This window comes from Diabrotica undecimpunctata, chromosome 7 (assembly GCF_040954645.1).
Source record: "Diabrotica undecimpunctata isolate CICGRU chromosome 7, icDiaUnde3, whole genome shotgun sequence".
Taxonomy (NCBI): Eukaryota; Metazoa; Arthropoda; class Insecta; order Coleoptera; family Chrysomelidae; genus Diabrotica; species Diabrotica undecimpunctata.
In genome coordinates, this window is record NC_092809.1 from 37,840,894 (window position 1) to 37,862,177 (window position 21,284).

Here is a 21,284-nt window from a genome sequence, read left to right on the forward strand (position 1 = left end):
TGACTTCATGGAACCAGAACCAGACAATATTCAAATGTACGATACCGATGATCTCAAATTGGGAGACTTTAGGCTTGCCAGATTTAAGAACAGGGTAAAAGATCGACGACAATATATAAATATGTTGCCAAAAATTATAGATGTCCTTCCATGGAAGAGTATGTGATACAATGTTTCAAAAGTGCTAATGAAGAGAAAACTGTGTTTTGTCCTATAGAAAATGACGTTTGCAGTATAGATAAAGGCGATATTTTGGGAAAACTACCCGAGCCTATTGTCCAGGAACAAGGAAGAAAATGTAAGACTATTTTTCCAGGACAATTAGACATTTATGAACAAATATGAAATTATAAGTACTATTTATAAAAGTTTTAATTATTATTTTCAATACTTTTTACTTATTTGTGTTACCATAAATTTGTTTTGTTTTACCTATTTTTGTAGTTCAATAAATATTTAAGCATAATTATCAACTTATCTCTATTTTTAACTAGTTCTTGGGTGGCCTAAAGTGGGGAAAGTGTATGGCCAAAAGTAGAAACACATGGCCAAAAGTAGGGATTTTTGTTGTTCAAAATATAAAAACATTATAATAATTTCATTATGAATTGAATCTTTATGATCAGTTGATCTCCTAGTAGAGCAGATTCGTAAGTAAAAATCGCGATTCGTAAGTAAATTTCTTGAGCGGAAAGATTTTATTTAAATCCTACATGTTTCTCAATAGAAAAATGATAAAAAAAGTTCTTAAAGTGGCCATAAGTGGTGCCTCTACCCTATATTGATGCTGTCATATGATATCGCGTATGTCAATATACATTCATTAATAACGAAAATAAGCTGTAGTGCTCTTTTGGTAGTCGCCTTGTTTATTTTTTTCTATCTTAATGTAATCGTTATCCCCTCCCTTTTCACTTAACGCATCACACGCTCCAATCCAACCAATAACAACGGATATATTACGTAATGCCGGCGATGGGGTTTTCATTACGGACAGACAGGCAGAATACGCAAATTATATATATTGATATTTTAACATAGGCGTACTACAACACATCTTGTCAATAATTTAATCAACTAAGAGTACTTAAAATATTTTTCTTTTTCTGTTTTAGAATACGCAAATGCTACTTATCAACCTAAATAATTAGAATGAATTTATTATAACAGTTACGTATAAAAAACCAAACAATTATGACTTACAATTTATTGTCATGCGAGGTCTGTTGCGCTTTCTTCTCTAAAAAATCAGGAATTATAAAAAGTCTAGTAAGATGGTTATTTGGGATGTGGATGATACGGATGAATATAGCCAAAAATAAAGAGAAATTGAAGATATTAGGCGACTTTGCGCTTAAAATTGGACGAAAGAAGCTAAAATAGATATAGATTCACCACCCTGTCATTCAGAGCATGTGGTTATATACAATTAATTTTAAAAAACTACTGAAGTACTTGTTGAGGTACAAAAAGGAGATAAACGTATATTACATTTAGATACCTACTGAAATTTAATTATTAAATTATGTACTTGAACAAAGAATACAATATACATAGAACGAAAAGATAAAATCGTAAAATAATTCCATTCACATGATCAGTTCTCAAAGATAATTTTTTGTATAAGAATTCAAGTACACCCAGTCAATAGTATTCAAGTTATAATTAATTAATATCTTTGAACATAAAAGTATTGATCAAATGCAAGTTATATGCATGACAATTTAGATTTATTATTATTCGACGGGTAATATAAAAAGGCGAAGAATTTTACTTTTAATATGCACCAAAAAAAATTTAAAAATCATTTTTATAATCAAATTCGTTTTGAAAACTTACTGTTATTTTTAACATATAAACAAATAGTTTTGAACTATTACTCGTAGACGAAATATGTTTTCATATTCAAAAAGCTGACAATCTTTCCACGAATTTAAAAGAAGAAAAAATACTCTGGGACTATTTTAAAGTCCCATTTTTTAGATTTAAAAACAAAGTTTTATTATATAATACTTCGGGGATAAACAATTTGAATAACTTTTAAACTAATTAATGCATCGAGTTGAAATTCTGAAAGCTTTTAAGTACTACAAGACCCCCTTTGAGAGCAATCACAAAAGTGTTAAGTTAATTTTTATAAAAGTTACAAACACTTAACGATTTTGACTTATTTTGCTGTTTTTGTAGCAACACATAATTAAAAAGTTTTGGAATAGGCTTTTTTAAAATTTTTCTATCTCTTAATAGTTAAAAGTTTCATCTATATCTAAGTATAAATAACGTAATAAAACGTAAGTATAGGTTTTCTTACTGTAGATAAATATTACCGGAAAAATAAATATCTGGTCATTGCAAAGTTCTGAGCACGGTTAAATGTTGCTTATTTTCCCTAAAGTATTAAGGAGATTTGATATTAAATATTAGTTTAAGAATATCATCATCATCATCATCTTTGGCACAACAATCCTCTGTGGATCTTGGCCTGCTCTAAGATTCATCGCCATTTTGTTTGATTTCTGGCGGTCTTAACCAGGCTCTATAGGAAGGGGGAAATGGAGAAACTTTCCCCCATTTTACCTATTATTTATGTCTATGAAAACCTATTATTTATGCCTATTATGTCCTTTAGGAGCTATACGTCACAGCTTAAAACAAGAAATAAATGATAGGTTAAAGAAAATCAAACAAGACGTGATAAAAACAACAGATGTTAATGACAAATGGAACATGGTACAGGAAACTTTAATAAAGGCAGGAGAAAAGCTACTGCAGACAAAAATAAGAAAAAAACAGAGATGGATGACTTCAGAAATCTTAGATCTAATTAAGGAAAGAAGGAAACATAAAGGCAGGAGTAAGGCAAAATACAAGGAACTACAAAGATTGATAGGAAAGGAAATAAAAGAGGCCAAATCCACCTGGTTTGCTAATCAATGCAGTGAAATAGAGGCATATGCTAAACAGTATGAGCTTTAACATGCATAAGAAAATAAAGAAGATGACAAGTACACTGAGAAAAAAGAAAGATGCCCTTCTGAAAGACGCAAATGGAAAAATCATTATAGAAATTAAAGAGAAATTTAAAAAATAACTGTTTAAAAAGACTTACATAACAGATCTGTTTGAGGATAATCGACAAGAACCGGAAGAAATCGACAGCGAAACGGGACCAGAGATCATAATAGAGTAAATCGAACAAGCAATACGCTGTTGCGCTTTCTTCTCTTAAAATAATTAGGTACCTATTATAAAAAGTCTAGTTTTGCCAATTGGAATATAGCCAAAAATAAAGAGAAATTGAAGATATTATATGAGCTTTGCGCTCAAAATTGGACGAAAGAAGCTGAAATATATATAGATTCACCACCCTGTCATTCAGATTATGTTTTATTATTATTTAATTTTAAAAAACTACTGAAGTACTTGTTGAGGTACAAAAAGGAGATAAACGCAGTGTATTACGTTTAGATACCTTACCTACTGAAATTTAATTATTAAATTATGTACTTGAACAAAGAATACAATATACACGAAACGAAAAGGTACAATCGTAAAAAAAATCCATTCACATGAGCAGTTCTCAAAGATAATTTTTTGTATATGAATTCAAGTACACCCAGTCAATAGTGGTCAAGTTAGAATTAAAATCTTTAAACATAAACGTGCAAGTTATATGCATGACAATTTAGATTTATTATTATTCTACGGATAATACATGCAAAGCGAAGAATTTTGCTTTTAATATGCACCAAAAAAAATTTAAAAATCATGTCCGTCTGAATTAATGAATCTGGTCAATTGCTGATTTTTCTGGAGTGAATCCGTCTTGGTATTTTCCAACTATGCCCACTGTGTAAGCTTGTAGCCTTTCGTAGAAAATATTTGCTATTATTTGGTAAGCAGTTGTTAACAGAGTTATACCTTCAAAGTTGTGACACTGGAGCTGGTCGCCTTTTTTTATCTAACTGGCATATCACACCTTGAGACCATTCACAGGACAGGGTCTCATTTTGCCAGATAAGAAGTAAAAGTTTATGTAGCGGGGCGTAGCCACCATTCTTGTAGAACTCACTGCAAATTTGATCAGTTCCTGGTGATTTATTATTTTTAAGCTTTTTAATGTCATGGGTAACCTCTTCAATGGTAAGTGTTCTTTCGTTTGGATTGAATAGATCCCAATCATTTCAATTTGCTAGGATGTTATCTGCTTCTTCTACATGGTGGCCATTCAATTTTTCGTCGAAAAATTCAACCGATCGTTCAAGATTGAGGTCGTATCACTTAGAATATTTTCTTCTCCATCCTTACAGCTCGTTATTCTTAGCTTAAACTTTTTGCTCACTTTGTTTAGATTTCTGTAAAACTTTCGAGTTTCGTTTTGATTTCTTAGCCATTCTGTGCCACGATACACTCAACTAAAGATAGTATGTTGCGCATCTCTGGGCGGGTCCTATTTGGCGCGACTACGTCACGTTAAGAGTCGTTTTAAACGTTAGTGAAACTTTAGCGTTTGTTAGTGTGCTCTAGACGTACTTTGTCGTTTTTAAAATTGTAAAATTTGTGTTTATTTAAGCTTTTGTGGCTTTTTTTTTATTAAAATGAGGTTTGGTGAAGCCTTTATTTATATGAAATTATATTAAAAATAACAAGTTATATTAAAAAATATTTTTAAAATTTAAATAAAATATTTAAAATTAAATAAAGTAATTTTATTATTTATTTATTTTTTATATGAAGACCACAGGGAAAGAACTTGATAAGTCCAATCTTTGACATTTCTCATTTTTAGTACCACTTTGTAGCTATAATTACATATGGAAAGAACTTGACATGTCCATTGCAAACAGGGGAAAACGTTGATAAGTCCAGGTAATCCTAGTAGTTGGCAACAATGGCATGCGACATGGAGAACTTGAATTATATTGTAAAATTTTTTTATGACAATGTTTCATTTGATACTTTTTGCGTTAAAAATATATTTGTTTTATTTCTGTTTTATTTTATACAAAAAATAGACAATGATTTTATGGGGAAATAACGTAATACGTCCTTATTTATAGGGGAAAAACTTGTTAAGGCCCTGTAGACGAATAAAAAACAATTAATACCATTAATATGAGATATAAATTAAAAAAAAAAAAAACTAAAACGAAAAATTGACAATTAATATAGCAAATTTTTATCTTATTATTACTGATTAATTGTAAGATGTATTTTAACATAATCATAGAGTTTTAAACTTTAAAAATGTTCTCCTGAACAAAATCAAAAATGTCTTGTGACTTATCAAGTTATTTTCCTGTCGTCTTCATATTTTAAACAAATTCAATAAATTATTATGTTTGCTCCTAACGCCACCTGTAAAGCACAAGTGGTTTACTTATGACAAACCTTTCAAATTTAGACCAAATATTAATAATAAAATATAAATAAATATCATTTGAATGGGTTAGAATACAAAGGGTATAAGTACTAATTCCAATATATTGAGTAAACTGGCTTTAAACTTAATTTGCTACAGTAAAATACACAGTTAAAAAAAACTTTAAAATTTCGATAAAGAAGGTAAATATAAGACAAATTATATATTCTGTCATTAGTAGTTTAAAGGGTTAACAATGAACGTCAAGAAGATGAAATTCATGATTATTTCAAAAAAACAAAGATTGAATGCAAACATGTACATTCACAATAATGAAATCGAACGGGTGCAGAAATATAAATATTTGGGAACAAGCGTTAATAACAACAATGACATCACAGAAGAAATATAAACTAGAATTGGAAAGGCTCGAGCCGCTTTTGTTAATATGAAGGACATTCTGGGAAGTCATGACATTAACTTAAACCTGAAAAAGAGATTGGTTAGATGCTACATCTTCTCTATACTGCTGTACAGAGTAGAGCCTTGGACTTTAAACAAGAGCAATACCGATAAACTAGAGGCCTTTGAAATGTGGATATACAAAAGAATTTTGAAAATACCTTGGACAGACAAAATAACAAATAGTGTAGTTCTTCGAAGAACGAACAAAGAACGGGAGCTGTTGATCACCATCAAGAGAAGAAAGTTGGAATATCTTGGTCATGTGATGAGAGGGAAAAAGTACCGATTGCTCCAGTTAATTATCCAAGGAAAGATTCAGGGCAAACGAAACGTGGGGAGACGACGTATATCTTGGCTGCGCAATTTAAGGGACTAGTTCCAGTCCACATCTAACCAATTATTTAGAGCAACAGCTTCAAAGATACGAATAACAATGATGATTGCCAAACTCCGTAGCGGACAGGGCAGTTGAAAAAGAAGAATATCTGTAGATAGTTATAGTTTTGTTCTTGAATAAGAGTTACAAACTCTGCCAGTTTATAGCTCTAGGTAAAAATTTTTATTGAGATGTTAAAATTTTAGAAATCACTTTTATTGTAAAATTGAAACCAGCAGGTGTCTCCAGAATTGGATTTGAAACTGCCGAAAATAAATAGTTCTTCAACTTAGATACTTGGACCAAAATCCATATTTTAAACAGAACTAAAGTTTACAACTCAACTTTTTTATATGAGAATATTTTTTAATAGGTACGTGACGACACAAGGTTAGTTCGTAATAAATCGATGTATTTTTTTTTCAGGCAGTTTTTTTGATTCTTGTGATGAAAAAATAGGATCTTAAAAATTCAAATCATTGAATAGTTTAATGAAAAGTTGCTTAACATTTTTCTTTCGTACAATAGCGTTAGCTTGCCTTTGTTTGACTAAAACAAAAACATATATATTGGACTTAATTAAGTGCTTTTAATTTAGGCTCATAATATTTTTTCTTAGATAAACAGAAAAAACCTAGAGTCTATTGTAAACATTAGGGGATCATCCTTTTTTCACAGTCATATCTTGATATTTTCAAGATTCCTACAACAAAACAAAATATTATCGTTCATTTGGAAAATGCCCTTGTTATAATATCACTGTTGATGTATAAAGAAGTTCTTCCATTTACAAATATATGTACTCAGAAGCCATACGTTTTTGTTAAAAAAATTTGGACAGCATTTAATAGTTTATTGTTCGCACAATTCAAAGTAATATTATATATTTGTTAAAATACTTAAATTTGTGATTCCCTACCTAAACTTAGTTTGTAAAATAAATAAATGTTAATTACTATAAAATATAAAGATATTGTAAATATTTTTGTAAACAAAACGGACACTACTTTCTGAGTTATTTAAATATTTTTTTATTATTAGCTACATGGATATTTTCTAAATAAACATGCATATTTATGCGCATCGCACTTTTAATCGAAAACCAGACATAAGTTCTGGTGGTTCTATCTATTCAAAGCTAATCTAATATTTAAAATAATGGTCGAACATATTTTGTGATTAATTGTTTAGATTTTGAGTTATTTATATAAATTTATTTGGTCTATTGCTTCTGAATTTTTTTAATTTTAATTTGTAGGCAAATATTTTGAAATTCCTTGGACAAAAAGTTGTATTTAGGTATATATAAAGTACTTCTGTGCAGAGTTCAGATTTTTTTCTTTTGTAATTTGAATAAAATAAGAAAAACTGATCGTTATTTATATTGGTTTCTTTATTTCTCGCCTGCCCGTACTCTGAACGTGACGTCATGCGCGCGGCCGACGACAACTCGTTCACAGGAGCATCCGGGATGATTCTGTGCTTTCTAACTACTTTTACTCAAATTACCTTTTTTTTTGCTTCTATGTAATCTTTTCATCTATGTATTATTATTATCATTTTATGAGGAAATCTTGTTCTTCCTACTATCATGTTTTTAGTGCTTGCAAAGTTTATAAGTGTCTCAACCCGTTATTATTTGACTCTTCATGTAAGCTCTAATATCCTACAGTAGGCTGAAAAAATTGCTTTTTGCATTAAGGTCCTCACCAATTATTTTTATGTGATAACTTGTATATCGATCTTAGTCTTTATCTAAGGTGCGTAGAATTCATCTTTTTCATCGTCTTTCTTTTCTTCCGTAGCTGCGTGTACACTAAGTAAGCTATAGTTAAAGAATTTTACTTTAAGACGTAGATAACATATTCTGTTGTTTAAATTAAGGACTAATTGCTTTGCTTTTTTACTGACTAGCAAACTACTACCAAACTCGTGTCGGCTGTCTCGTCCTGATTTCTTAAGCCCTTGTCAGGGAGTGGTAATACTTTAAATATTATTGGCTTGCTGCCTCCTACCTTTCCTTCCACTTTTGCCTACTACTAATAGTTCCATGGTTTCATGTCCGCTACAGTAGATATATATTATAGTTTAAGAAGATCAGTTTTAACAAATGTAAATTTTTTTCGATAAATATTTCATAAATTAGATCACTAGCAAAAATATTTTCAAACCCAAGATAAAATAATAATATATAAAGTCATCTCTCACTCTCTATTACATTGTGTAGAAATATTTCTCATTGATAATAGCTATCTTTGTACATGCATTAAAATTATCCAATTGATGCAGATATGAATAAGGCTCAATTGGTATTTGCTATACTCGATTAAAGTGCATTATAGCATAGCTTTTATAGTGGAATATTAATTTTATCTGATTCAGAACAAGAAAAAAAAATATAAATATCGATGCCTCCTTTAATAAGCATTTTTTTATTTAGCCATAATGAGTACAACGAAATTTTTTAATGATTCTACCTCTATTTTGAGTCCTTAAAATTTGTGAATAACAGTGTCGAAATAGTGTCCTGGGGGGGATTTAACCTCCGAAACCCCTCTGGGTGCGTCACTGAAGGTGCCACTGAAGATTCCACTGCCGGTGCCTATACTACGTATAGGCACCGGCAGTGGAATGCAATTGTTCTTTGTCCGGAAAGAAAGTACATAGTCTATACATATATAGTTTATTTTATATTGGTTAATAGTATGAGCTGAGTTTTTTCTAATCTTGATTTCTTTTTTGTTTCTTAAGTTTGTCTTCTGTATTCTCTTCAGTCTTATTGACCTCCTTCTTTCTTTGGCTTTCTGACTTTGTGTTAATGGTATGATCTGAGTTTTTCTGATCTTGATTTCTTTTTTGTTTCTTAAGTTTGTCTTCTCTATTCTCTTCTGTCTTATTGACCTCCTTCTTCTTTCTTTGGCTTTCTGACTTTGTGTTAATGGTATGATCTGAGTTTTTCTGATCTTGATTTCTTTTTTGTTTCATAAGTTTGTCTTCTGTATTCTCTTCTGTCTTATTGACCTCCTTCTTCTTTTCTTTGGCTTTCTGTCTTTGTTGTCCACCAATATGGTTTTTTATTTTTATAATTTTTCTGGTCAATTTCCCTTCCAGTGACTTCTTCTGCTGATAGGTATATTTGAGTTTTCATGTTTTCATATCGTTCTTCATTTATTATTTCTTGTATATCTTTCGTTTTTGAATCTAGTCTCAATTTATAAAGAAAAGGGATCGACTCGTCGTTTAGTTTACCTGTAGGGTAGATAGATATATAGATTCAATGAGGTGACTTTTTTTCTATTCCACTGCGATCTTTTCAGATCTATTGTGATCCTCTTGCCCTAGATTACATTCTTTAGGTTGATCCTTTTTAAAATGTCTAATAACTTACAGACGGAACCTTCCATGTAGCTCTTTATCGGTGGCTTTTCTTCGCATAATGCAAAGAACTGCACATTTGCCAGGTTGTCAGACTGACATAAAATGGGTTCTGCTGTTTTATCTTCTTCCTGTCTTTGCTTATTAGCTTCTACTGCTAGGTATATTTGTGTTTTCAGGTTTTCATACTGTTCTTCATTTGTTATTTCATTATATATCTTTCGTTTTTGATGCTAGTTTCAATTTATAAATATTAGAGATCAACTAGTCCTTTAGTTTATCTGTAGAGTACCTTTTTGATTTTATGTTTTCACGACCATTACATTTTATTTTTATTAGACTGTTGTGATCGATATTTCTTATGGATATTCTTGATCTCACCAAATGGTGGTCTGATCTACAGGTGGCTCCTCTATATACTCTCGTTTCTCCGATCTTGATCATTGACTCTTATTTTATAACTGGTTTTGTATATGTATATTTATGTATCTTTTTATGTGTAAAGAAACTATTACATATTCTTAACGAATACTGGTCACAAAGGTCAATCAGTTTCGTTCCATTCTCATTCAAGATATTTTTTACATATGGGCATATTATTTTATTGCTATTCTTTCCTCCAGTTTGCATCCGACTTTTACGTTTATCAGTGTTTTTTGTAGAATTTCTTCCAACTGATCTTTTTCTTCTTCTTTCCTGTCAGCCGTTGGGGCATATATTGTTTTTTTATTTTCATGTGTATACTTATTATTTTTTCATTTATGGCTATCCAATCTTGGACATTTTATATTTTTTTTACTTCTACAGACACTCCCCTTTTTGTTCTTTGGACTTAATTTACTCCGCTGTAGTAATAAGCATATTTTCTATTGTTTATTTTCCTTGAACCTTTTTCTTTATTTGAGTAAGTACCGCTACGTCCATTTTCTATTGTTTTAGTTCCGTAAAAGTTTCTCGGTATGTATTGTTTATACCCTGTACATGCCACCATCTTATATTCATTTTTGTTTGTTTCCTTCCACTATCCAAGAATTTTCATAAATATAACAAAGTTTAACAAAACCGAAATAAGAACTGCGCTAAAAAGAATGAAAAATAACAGAGCAACTGACCCTGGAGACATTCCTACAGTAGTGCTAAAACACGGCACTTCGGCCTTAATACAAGAATTAAAACAAATATTTAACAAATGCTTATTTGATGGAAAAATACCGAAGTAATGAAAAATGAGCTTCCATTATCCTTTCGGGTGGCAGTTCTTTGACTCTCAAAAATCAATTTGACGCAAAAGCGAGTAGTTGCAGTAGAGCGTCTGTTCCATACTTTAAAAGTTAAGTGGGGAGACCTATAGGTGCAGAAGCTCATGCACTGTTTATTGTCAGAACTTTCTCTACTTCACTTTTTGGTATTGAGTTTTCTCATATAAAAGATGTCTCTGACAGGAGAAAGGCTGGTCATTATCATCAGAAAGAAATTGTGGACGATCTTTAGTCAATAGACTTCGATAAAACAATCTTTCCAATCATTTACCTAATCATTACTTTGATATCAACTTTTTCCTTTCTATTTGTTCTTAGGGATTTTATTGTTCTCCATCCTTCGCTTGCTCTGCTAAAGCCTCTGTTCTATTTATGGTCCCATATTTCATTTTTTGTCTTTAGCACTGCTTTTTTGACATCTTTAAAGCATCTTGTGTAGTATTTCCGATCTTCTCTATTTTTGTCATTAACCATATGTTATGTGCCACTTCACTCCACCATTTTTTTGTATTCCTTCGTTAGAGTATTTGTTCACCCAAGGCTTCTATAGCCGCTTCATTTATACATTATATTATATTTCGATACCAATTTAGGGCAAACGAATACGCCACCTGATTATGCTTTAAGTTCAAGTTTAATCTTATTTTGTAGAGAGCTGCCGTCGACTCATCTTTTAGACTATTTGTATTTATATTTTATCACAAATTTCTCGATAATGTGGATCTACTAGATTCTCAGAATGTGTCGCTAATGAAGACCTCCTCAGAGAAATAATGTTTCAATACCGTTTGTTTGAATTATATCAAATTCATGAACGAAATAAAACAATATTGGTACAGTATAAAAATATTTATTGAATAATAAATAGAACAAATAAATATCTGACTAAATCCACTCTTTTTGAATCAAGATTTTGAATAAAAACACAAATTTCCTTCTAGCAATAGGATGTATGGCATTAACTGTTAAATTTTTGATTTCTTCAAAGTTAGTTTTTTCTCCTTTTTTGGCAAATATTACAGTAGTGTTCATCAAAAGTATATGAAAAAATTCTGAAAGAGCGTTTTGCCTTAGATTATTTATAAAATCGATATATTTAAATGGAGCTACGTCACATTCGAAAGATTCTAAAGTTTTAATGAAATGTTCATGGTACAGCATTAACAGATAATCAAAATGTTCTTCTAAGACGACAACATCCACACTGGTAATAAGAAAGAAGAATAGATCTAACGTAATATCTTGTACAGAGTACATTTGAAAGTCCACAAATTTATTTTTTATCATCTTTCCTTCTTTGTCCTTCTTCTGCATAGTATTATTTAACCACATATCTTTATGTACAAGTCCACAAAATACCGACTTGTTAGGATCAGGCTTACTAAAGAAATTTCCTTTTTTAAATTTTTCCTCTTCAGCATCGAGTAGAGCATCCAATTTATTTACATACTTTCTACAAAAACTATCTCCTTTTAATATTTGTTTTAGTAAAGTTCTTGGTAATGATGGTGGGCCATGATCTTCACCAGGTCCTTTGTCTTTAGGTTTTTCTAGAAACTTTGGTGGGCCTGGGCAGTTGTCGATAAATACCTTTTTGAACAAATCCGGGTCTTTCAATCTGATTGCTAAAGGAATTGCGTGGAATGCTGCTAGGTCAGTCAACAGCAATTTGCTACCGTCTAAGTCGAATCCCTTGTGCCTGTCTTCATTGGTATATCCTGCAAATTTAAAAGCATTTATTAAATCACAAACACAACACTTTATAATTTTGAGAAGCGACTAGTCTAAAACAGATACAGTGAACGGAAGACACGATAAAATATTCTACAAAAAATATAGAATAAGTAGTTAAGAAATCAAAAATATCCTGTAAATGATATAAAAGGAATAAGAAAACAAAAAACTGTCTTCGTAAAAATCTACAATTCATTTAACCTGCAATTAAAAAGAGATATACAGGGAAACCTTGTCCAAATTGTTTGACGTTACCGCATGTTGCATAAGTGACGTAAGGTGATAAAATCAAAATATCACCGAGTATTTGATTTTGGACGAGTTGATTGTGACAAACAACACCCTTAATTCGCTGTTACGGTTTCTATTCTTTAAAAAGCCACAAAACGCCAAATGATCAACAAAAAAGCAGAACATTACCTACCAGAACGCGGCAGCTCATTTGAAGAAGAAAAAAACAGATTACCAAAGATATGACAGTGGCGAGAATTAAATTAAATAAACTAATAAGATAAATATCAGTATTAAAAGCAGAAATTAGGAATGATAACCAGTTTACCAATTAAACACCGTTATTTACGGTTGTACTAGTTCGCCATACTTAGCAAAAAAATTCATAAATCAATTAGCAATTGATCACTGTAATACATTACCGACAGCTTCACAGACAATTCTTAATGATTTCTATGATGACTTAGTAACGGGCAACAATGATCTTTCAGAATTACAAGCCCGATATAAAGACACATCAGACATCAAAATCATCACAAATTATTCTTAGAAAATCGATCACAAATAGTCAGAGTGTTTTAATGAACATTCCATGTTGCGATATTTCGAATGAAATTTTAAATTTCGGGAATCCGAAAGCTGTGAAACCTTAGGTATACAATTTAACAGTAACAAAGACGTTCTAAATTTTAAAGTAATTTTTAAAAAACAGATCTGGGATCCTCTTGGTCTTCTCTCTCCACTAATTGTACTTTCTAAACTCATAATTTAGAAATTATATTCTCTCAAATTAAAATGGGACAAAAAGGTTCCACATGACATTTATATTCAATGGACATAATTTTACAATCAATCGTCTTAAATCGATCAATTAGAGATTCTTAGATTTCATATTATCTTAGATGCAAGTTGCGTATATTTCAGCATACATGCAATTTTATCAAATATATTTAATTTGGCCCAAAAGTAAAGTTGCACAATTAAAGCGAATTACAATTCCCAGATTAGAGTTATGTACTGTCATACTGGGAGCACAATTAACAACCCAGGTTTTCAATGCCGATTTACCGTCAATACCGATACACCATTGGTCGACTCTCAGATAGTAGTATGTTAGATAAAAAGGGTTCTAATCAGTTACAACAATTCGTAACCATCCGCGTCGCCAAAATTCAACAGTTAACCAACAATGATGATGGCATTATGGTAATAGTAAAGAAATTAATTCAGACCTGTCTACCAAAGGAGTTTTACCGGAAGATCTAGTTAACCGTGACTTATGGTGTAAGGAGCTTAGTTTTCTGTGTGGTCCTATAGGCAAATGCGCTCCTCCTGCCATGCCTGAACTCGAACTTGCTTGTAAAAAAAAGGTCAGAAAGAACAATAGTTCCCTTAATTCTATTAGAAATAGAGCAAGCATCATTGTGGTTAATTAAACTTGCGCAATTGGATTCACTTGCGGAGGAAATATCTATTTAAATTCCAATAAATCATTACCACTCATACATAAACTTTCACATCTTACTCCATTTTAGATGAAGACCATGTATTACGAGTAGGAGGGCGACAGATTATCTGCATTAGACTTTAACTCTAAATACCCTATATTAATTTCATCTAACCATCCTTTCACCAAGTTGCCATTTACACATAAGCATAAAGTTCTATTACATGCAGGTCTACAACTCGTTCTCTCATCAGTTCGACAATATTATTGGCCAATTCGCGGGAGAGACCTTCTAAGAAAAACTGTAAGAAATCGTCTTACTTGTTTTAAATTTAAACCTACATTTGCCAGTTGTCGAATGGCCAGTTTGTCCGAAGCTCGAACAACCCCATCACTGCCATTTCAGCACTGTGGCATAGGTTTTACAGGACAATTACTATATATTTCAATAAATCAGGTAGGGAAGCCAAATAAATAAAAGGTTACGTTTGTGTTTTCGTATCAAAGCAGTTCATATTGAACTCATTTCAAATCTCACAAATATCTGTTTTCTATCCTGTTTGAAGCGTTTGGGATACCTCAACGAGGTATCCCAAACGACATTTATTCGGATAACGGATCCACTTTCGTTGGAGTTGGCAATAAACCTAAACGATTTGGCCAATTTATTTTACAAAATAATATTTATATTCACAATTATGCAATTATTGAACATAATATAAATTGGCGATTGTGAAATTTCATTTCACCGTATACGCCAAATTTGGCGGCCTTTAAGAGGCGACAATCAAAGGTATGAAACACCATTTAAACAGGGTGTTACTCGACAAAAAACTAAACTACGTTGGGTCGTTAGAGAGTGCAAACATATACTCCCTCGATCAGAATTAGCAAAGAAGATTTCAGTTCTTTGCTAATTCAGATCGAGGGAGTCTATGTTTACACTCTCTAACGACCCAACTCACCTTAAGCCAATCACTCCTTTCCATTCCCTGATTGGCCGTCCTATTACTACCATTCCCGACACTGACTTTAGCACAATTCCTCTCCAACTACAAAGCGATTCGGCACATGTATCAAAACTTTTGGAATTGTTATGTGAAAGAATACGTTTCGCAACTGCAGCATCAATACAAATAGAAAGAATCTTTGCCTCATCTGAAGATTGGAACTTTAGTGTTAATCCGTAGTTCCCAACAATCACCATGTAGATGGCCTGTGAGACGGGTTATTAGCTTGAAATACGGTAAAAATGAACTTCCCAGAGTGGCAGAAGTAAAAACAAACAATAGAACTGTTATTCGTTATGTTCGTCATTTATGTCCGTTGCCCATGCAGCAAGAGAGTGTTAGTGATAGTATTGATTCATAATATTTTATTTATATTTATTATCTATTTTGAAGGTAGATTTCAATGGGAGAGTTTGTTTAAAAATATTTTATTTTAAGGTATTACTATGTAAATTCTTAGCTAATAGTTTAAATTTTCCCATATGTCAACACTGTAAGCTCTAGGCAAACCCGATTTCCAATTTTATACAGGCAGTATGTTTCCATAGGAACACAATAGTCAATAAAAAACGTGTGAAAAGGTTTCGTTATTTTAACAAGTTATTTTTCACTCTATCGATCAATTATTTACCACCACGATTAACCAGCGACTAATCAATTCTTAGTCAACAATTAAAACATTATCGCGGTTTAAAAAAAATGAATATTCTGCGTACTTGAGAAACTCATATACACGGGAAGACGTTAAAAAATATATCCATGAGGGTATAGCAAAAGGGAGAGACGAAGAGATGCAAAAAATCTTAAATACGTATATACAATCTTAATATAATCTTAAATACGTATATACGTAAATAAGTATCAACACCGAAAGGAAAAACTAAACAAGAGGAAAACAGGTAATTTTTGCACAAGACGGGGAGGATATGGAATACACGATAAGGAAATTAAAGAAAGAAAATGAGCTATGAGGACTTAGAGCTCGTATTCTTATACATATTATTCATATGTATAGAAGATAAATATGTGTAAGATCGAATCCTTATGTATTGGATGCGAGGTTGCTGTTTTAAACTTAAGTTTAGAAGAAGAGACTATTAAGAGTTGTAAGACTTTTAAGTAAATTACTATTTAAATGGGAATAAGCCATAATTAAAGGTTAAAATACGTTTATTGACGTTTCAATTTCCGCTTCGAAATCGTTCTCAAAATACAAACATTAGTCAATTTACTAATGTTTGTATTTTGAGAACGATTTCCGAAGTGGAAATTGAAACGTCAATAAACGTATTTTAACCTTTAATTGTGGCTTATTCCCATTTAAATAGTAATTAATTTAAAATGCCACAAGAAAATTGCTTCAGAACAATACTTTTAAGTATTTAGAGTCAATGCTAGGCCGAGATGGTACTTGTATGAAAGATATAGAACAACACTTTAACCAAAGAAAACAAAAAAAAAGGATATTTCAGAGTATAGTGATGAATATTATCCCATATGAAGCGGAGGTATGGCCAATGACAAAATCAATACGAAATTAAATAAGAACAGTTGAACTGGACTATATGAGATATCTACTAAATAACAGAGCGGATAGAATAAGAACAGAGGAAATATGAAACAGAATGGAAGTAGAATGCTCAATTACAAAAGAGTTAGAAAACAGAACCCTGCAGTGGTATGGGCATGTAAAAAGAATGCCAGAGCACTGACGGCCGAAAAAAATATTGGACTGGAATCCTCCGGGAAGAACTCGATGATAAAGACCTGCTACCATATGGAAAATATACATTGGAAATGCTATGATAGATAGAGACTTTGGAGAAGGTGACTGGGAAAATAAAGTACTGTGAAGGACGAAAACGGGAAACTAATAATGGGAAAAAGCCAAAGAAGAAGATATTCTGAGAGCATATAGCGAGATATTGTAAATTCTTCTAGAACGCTTCAATTTGAATTTTCAGTCTAAAATGAAATACAGCTCGGAAAATTCTACTCTCCACTTTAAAGTAGTATGGTCGAATACAAAGTTAAATACGTAAATATGTAAAGTTAAATACGAAGAAAGCCTTTTTACAATACAGAACACAACAAACACAACAGGCATACAACCATTATAAACGAATCAGAAATGAAACGAATACTTTAGTTAGACAAATAAAAAAGGAACACTGGCAAAGTTTCTCAAAACAGACGGAACACGATTTCTACGGAACACAAAAAGAAATTTGGAGAATGATCAGAGGACAAAGAAAAGAGATAAATGAACTTACAAAAACGAAACACATTCAGCAGGAAACATGGGTAGACTACTTTCGATCCCTATTTGCTAAAGCTGACGATAATGAACCACCAATACCAGAGGTGACGACAAACGAAGAAATAAATATTGAGGAGAAAGAGGTAAACGAAGCATTAAGGAAATTAAAACATAGAAAATCAATAGGAAATGACAGAATACCGAACGAACTCCTAAAGTAGGGAGGACCAGATCTGACCAAACAACTATTACAAAGGGATTTGACCGGGTCAAATTAAAAGACATTATCCACTTACTGTATGCAAGAGAGATACCTCTAGGAATAATCAAAACGATCGAAAATATCTACCAAAACAACACAATAAAAGTAAAAGTAGAAGAAGAACTAACCGACCCTATTGAAGCTGGCAATGGGATAAGACAGGGAGATTCCCTGAGTCCTTTCTGCTATGCAGACGACGCAATACTACTCTCTCAAAGTGAAGATGATTTACAACGTATGCTGCACCAATTTAATATAACCGCCAGAAACTTTAACATGTTAATTTCCCCAAAACAGACAAAATGCGTGATTACAACAGCAAATTTACTAAGATGTAAATTGGAGCTGGAAGGTCAGATAATAAAACAAGTGATGGAGTTTAAATATCTAGGCATCACATTATCTAGCTACGGAAAGCTCGAAACCGAAGTGGAAGATCAAGTGAATAGAGCAAACAGAGCCGCAGGCTGCCTAAATGAAACAATATGGAGAAATAAAAATATCGGGAAAGAAACGAAAGGCAGAATTTTCAAAACAGTCATCAGACCAATAATGACATACGCGGCAGAATCAAGACCTGACACAGAGAGGACAAAAAGGATGTTAGAAATAGCAGAGATGAAAACACTTAGAAAAATCGATGGTAAGATACTATTAGACAGAGCTAGAAGTACAGATATACGACGTAGATGCAAGGTGGAGAACATCAAGAACTGGGTAAGAAATAGAAGAGTAGAATGGAATGATCATATAAGCCAAATGACAGCAATAGAGTTCCCCAATAGGAAGACGATCAGTAGAAAGACCACGAAAACGATGGAACGACAACTTACTGGAGGCACATTGAAAAACAGACAGAGTCATGTTTATATAAAAAGAAGAAGAAAAAGAAGAAGACTTTAAAGTAGTGATATTTTACGAGTACGATCACTTTACTGGGTTACAACTTTTTACACCTTTTCTGTATACACCATCTATAAATTAGACCATAAAATCGAGATCTTCACTTATAATCTGTTTAATCTTGGACTCTTAATGTTAATAAATAACAATGAAAATATTATTTTAAGAAAAAAATGGTATCTTTGTTCCTATTGTCCCAAAATTAATATTTTCGGCAAAATTCAGCTTGTTCGTATAATTTTTAGAGGTTCAGTGGCATTTTCGTCTCTGACAACTGGAGTATTAAAGAACTTTTGGAGATTTACAACTTTTATTTGAAATATTTTTCTCTAAAATGTATAAGAAAAGTTTTATACGCAAAAAATTATTTTTATACTCTTTATGATTCTTAAAGAAAAACAAATTAGCTATACGTCATCAAGAATTTGTCATCAGCTATCCCTCATATACCTTTTAGATCCTTCAAAAACCTGTATAAGATTTTTACGTGAAATCGATGATTTTTTTACAGATTATCTGCAGTGTAAGATTATGGATGAAACAGCTCCTTAACGTCTAGAATTGGATTGCAAAAGCATAAAATTTACTATGTATTTAATAGTCGACAGGCTCTAATAACACTTACTGGTGCAGTACTACAAGAAGAAAATTATCCCTTACTTCATACTAGGAAAAATGGAAGAAACAGTAGTAGTTGGGATGAAAAAATATGCCTCAGAAACATTACCTTAACGTATTTATAACTTATTATAAAACTGAATATTTTTACCTTCCACTTGAAGATTTTCCAAAAGCAAAACGGCATTCTCATCAGGTTCTTCTTTACCATCAAGATTATATCTAGCAATAATCAATTTTGGAAAAAAATCGACTTCCTTCAGACCATGTTCTTTCGAAAACTTCTGCATTGTTGGTATTATTTCATTATAGAAGGCAATTTCTGGTTTAAACATGTGGCTATTCGCCGCAGCCAGTTCTTTTGGCATCTTCTCGTCGACCATACAACATTTTGCGACAAAATGTTCGGTGCTTGTAGCATTAGTGTCTTTATTCTTGGTTGTTACTTGCAACTTGAGCATGTCACTCCAGTAATTCTCTCCTGGGAGTGTGAGATTTGTTATTGTCTTGTCCACTATTTCAACATTTTCTCCAAAAACTGGTTTCAATAAATTATTTAGGTCTTTTATTCGCTCGTCTTCCATTTTTCACTAAACATGCACTAATACAAGAGATAAACTTTTAAGACTAAATAATTATACATTTTAGGTCTACTTATAGTTATCGATATCTATAAGAATACCGATCTAGTGTGATGATAAAATTTTTATAATAAAACAAGCATATCTTGAAATAGGATCGAATATTTTAAATTTTTGTATAATAATAATAAACACGGAATTATCATGAGGAATTTATTTGTGAAAAATGGGTTTTTATAAAACCCATAAACCCATTTTAAAAAAAAGTCATACATGGTTGTGGTTTCCATGTAATCTTTTTTTATACTAAAACATCAACCAGGTAGTGTTCTCAGAATGCTGTTAGGTTAAATAATTAATATAATATAGGGGAAGTATGCCTATGATGGCATACCTAACTTCACCTCTCGTTTTTTTTATTAAAATACATGATCATATTTGTTACAATTTTTTTTCTAGTTCAGTTGAATGTACCAATTAAGCTGGACATATAAAGGTCAAAGTAAATGTGGATTTTTGTATTAAAAAATTGAAATATTAGAAATGTCAAGTGTGCCATCATAGGCACATTCCTTGACTATGATGGCATGGCTGCACAGTATAGTAGAAAAAAATATGTTTTAGTGGAATTTTCGTATTTTATTCAAAGAGAACAATAATAGGTACAACAAATAAAAAAGTCACATACATTAAAACAATTAGGAACATAAATCACAATAAAATATCTTTATTTTTTATCGACCCCAGCGCATTCAGAGTGACACCAGGATTGGCACTCCTGACGTTTAATCCAGCATTCTTTCGACTTTGAGACGGAATACAGGCCATAACAATACAAGCAAGTGATGTCGGAATTATCATCTTCAAAATTTTCGTTATCGCTCGCGGATTCCTGTTCCTTCTCATTATTTCTCTCTATCCCTTCTTTTGCCATTCGGTATAATGTTCGTTTTTCAGAAAAGTGTCATCCACAGATTTCCGTTCTAATCCACTGTTGTACGTAGCTTTTCCTTTAGGTTCTATCTTCTGTTTTATTCGTCGTTTAACTTTGTTTGCCAGTTTTCTTCGTTCTACATTTTCTTTTTCAACAACCTTATCTTTCAGTTCTTGAATTTCAGGGGTTGAATTTATTACCCCTGTTTTCCACGCTTCTTTTGTTTTTTTGTGTTTGACTGCGAAACACTTGGAATGGGTAATAAATCTTGGACTGTTATGTGAAGAGTTTCCTGTTGAGTATTTTCTAGAAGGGCCCGTTGGCAGTCTTTAGGTGGGTGATTTTGTCCACTTTCTAGGTTTTCTTCTAGATTATGATCTGGATTGTTTAGATGGATGTTTTGAGTTCGATCTTGATTGCTCTCTATAGGTTTATCTGCAACCATTTAGGGAGCGACCATCCATTCC

General features: G+C 31.9%; 1 protein-coding gene across 1 annotated transcript; it reads right to left on the reverse strand.

The window, feature by feature from the left end:
• Positions 1-11,671: 11,671 nt before the first annotated feature.
• Positions 11,672-19,938, reverse strand: LOC140445202 (uncharacterized). Its single transcript, XM_072537092.1, has 2 exons — positions 19,454-19,938; positions 11,672-12,555 (listed from the first exon to the last, which is right to left on the reverse strand). Exons 1-2 carry the CDS (start codon positions 19,884-19,886, stop codon positions 11,723-11,725), a joined length of 1,266 nt encoding a protein of 421 aa, XP_072393193.1. The 5' UTR covers positions 19,887-19,938; the 3' UTR covers positions 11,672-11,722.
• Positions 19,939-21,284: the final 1,346 nt, after the last annotated feature.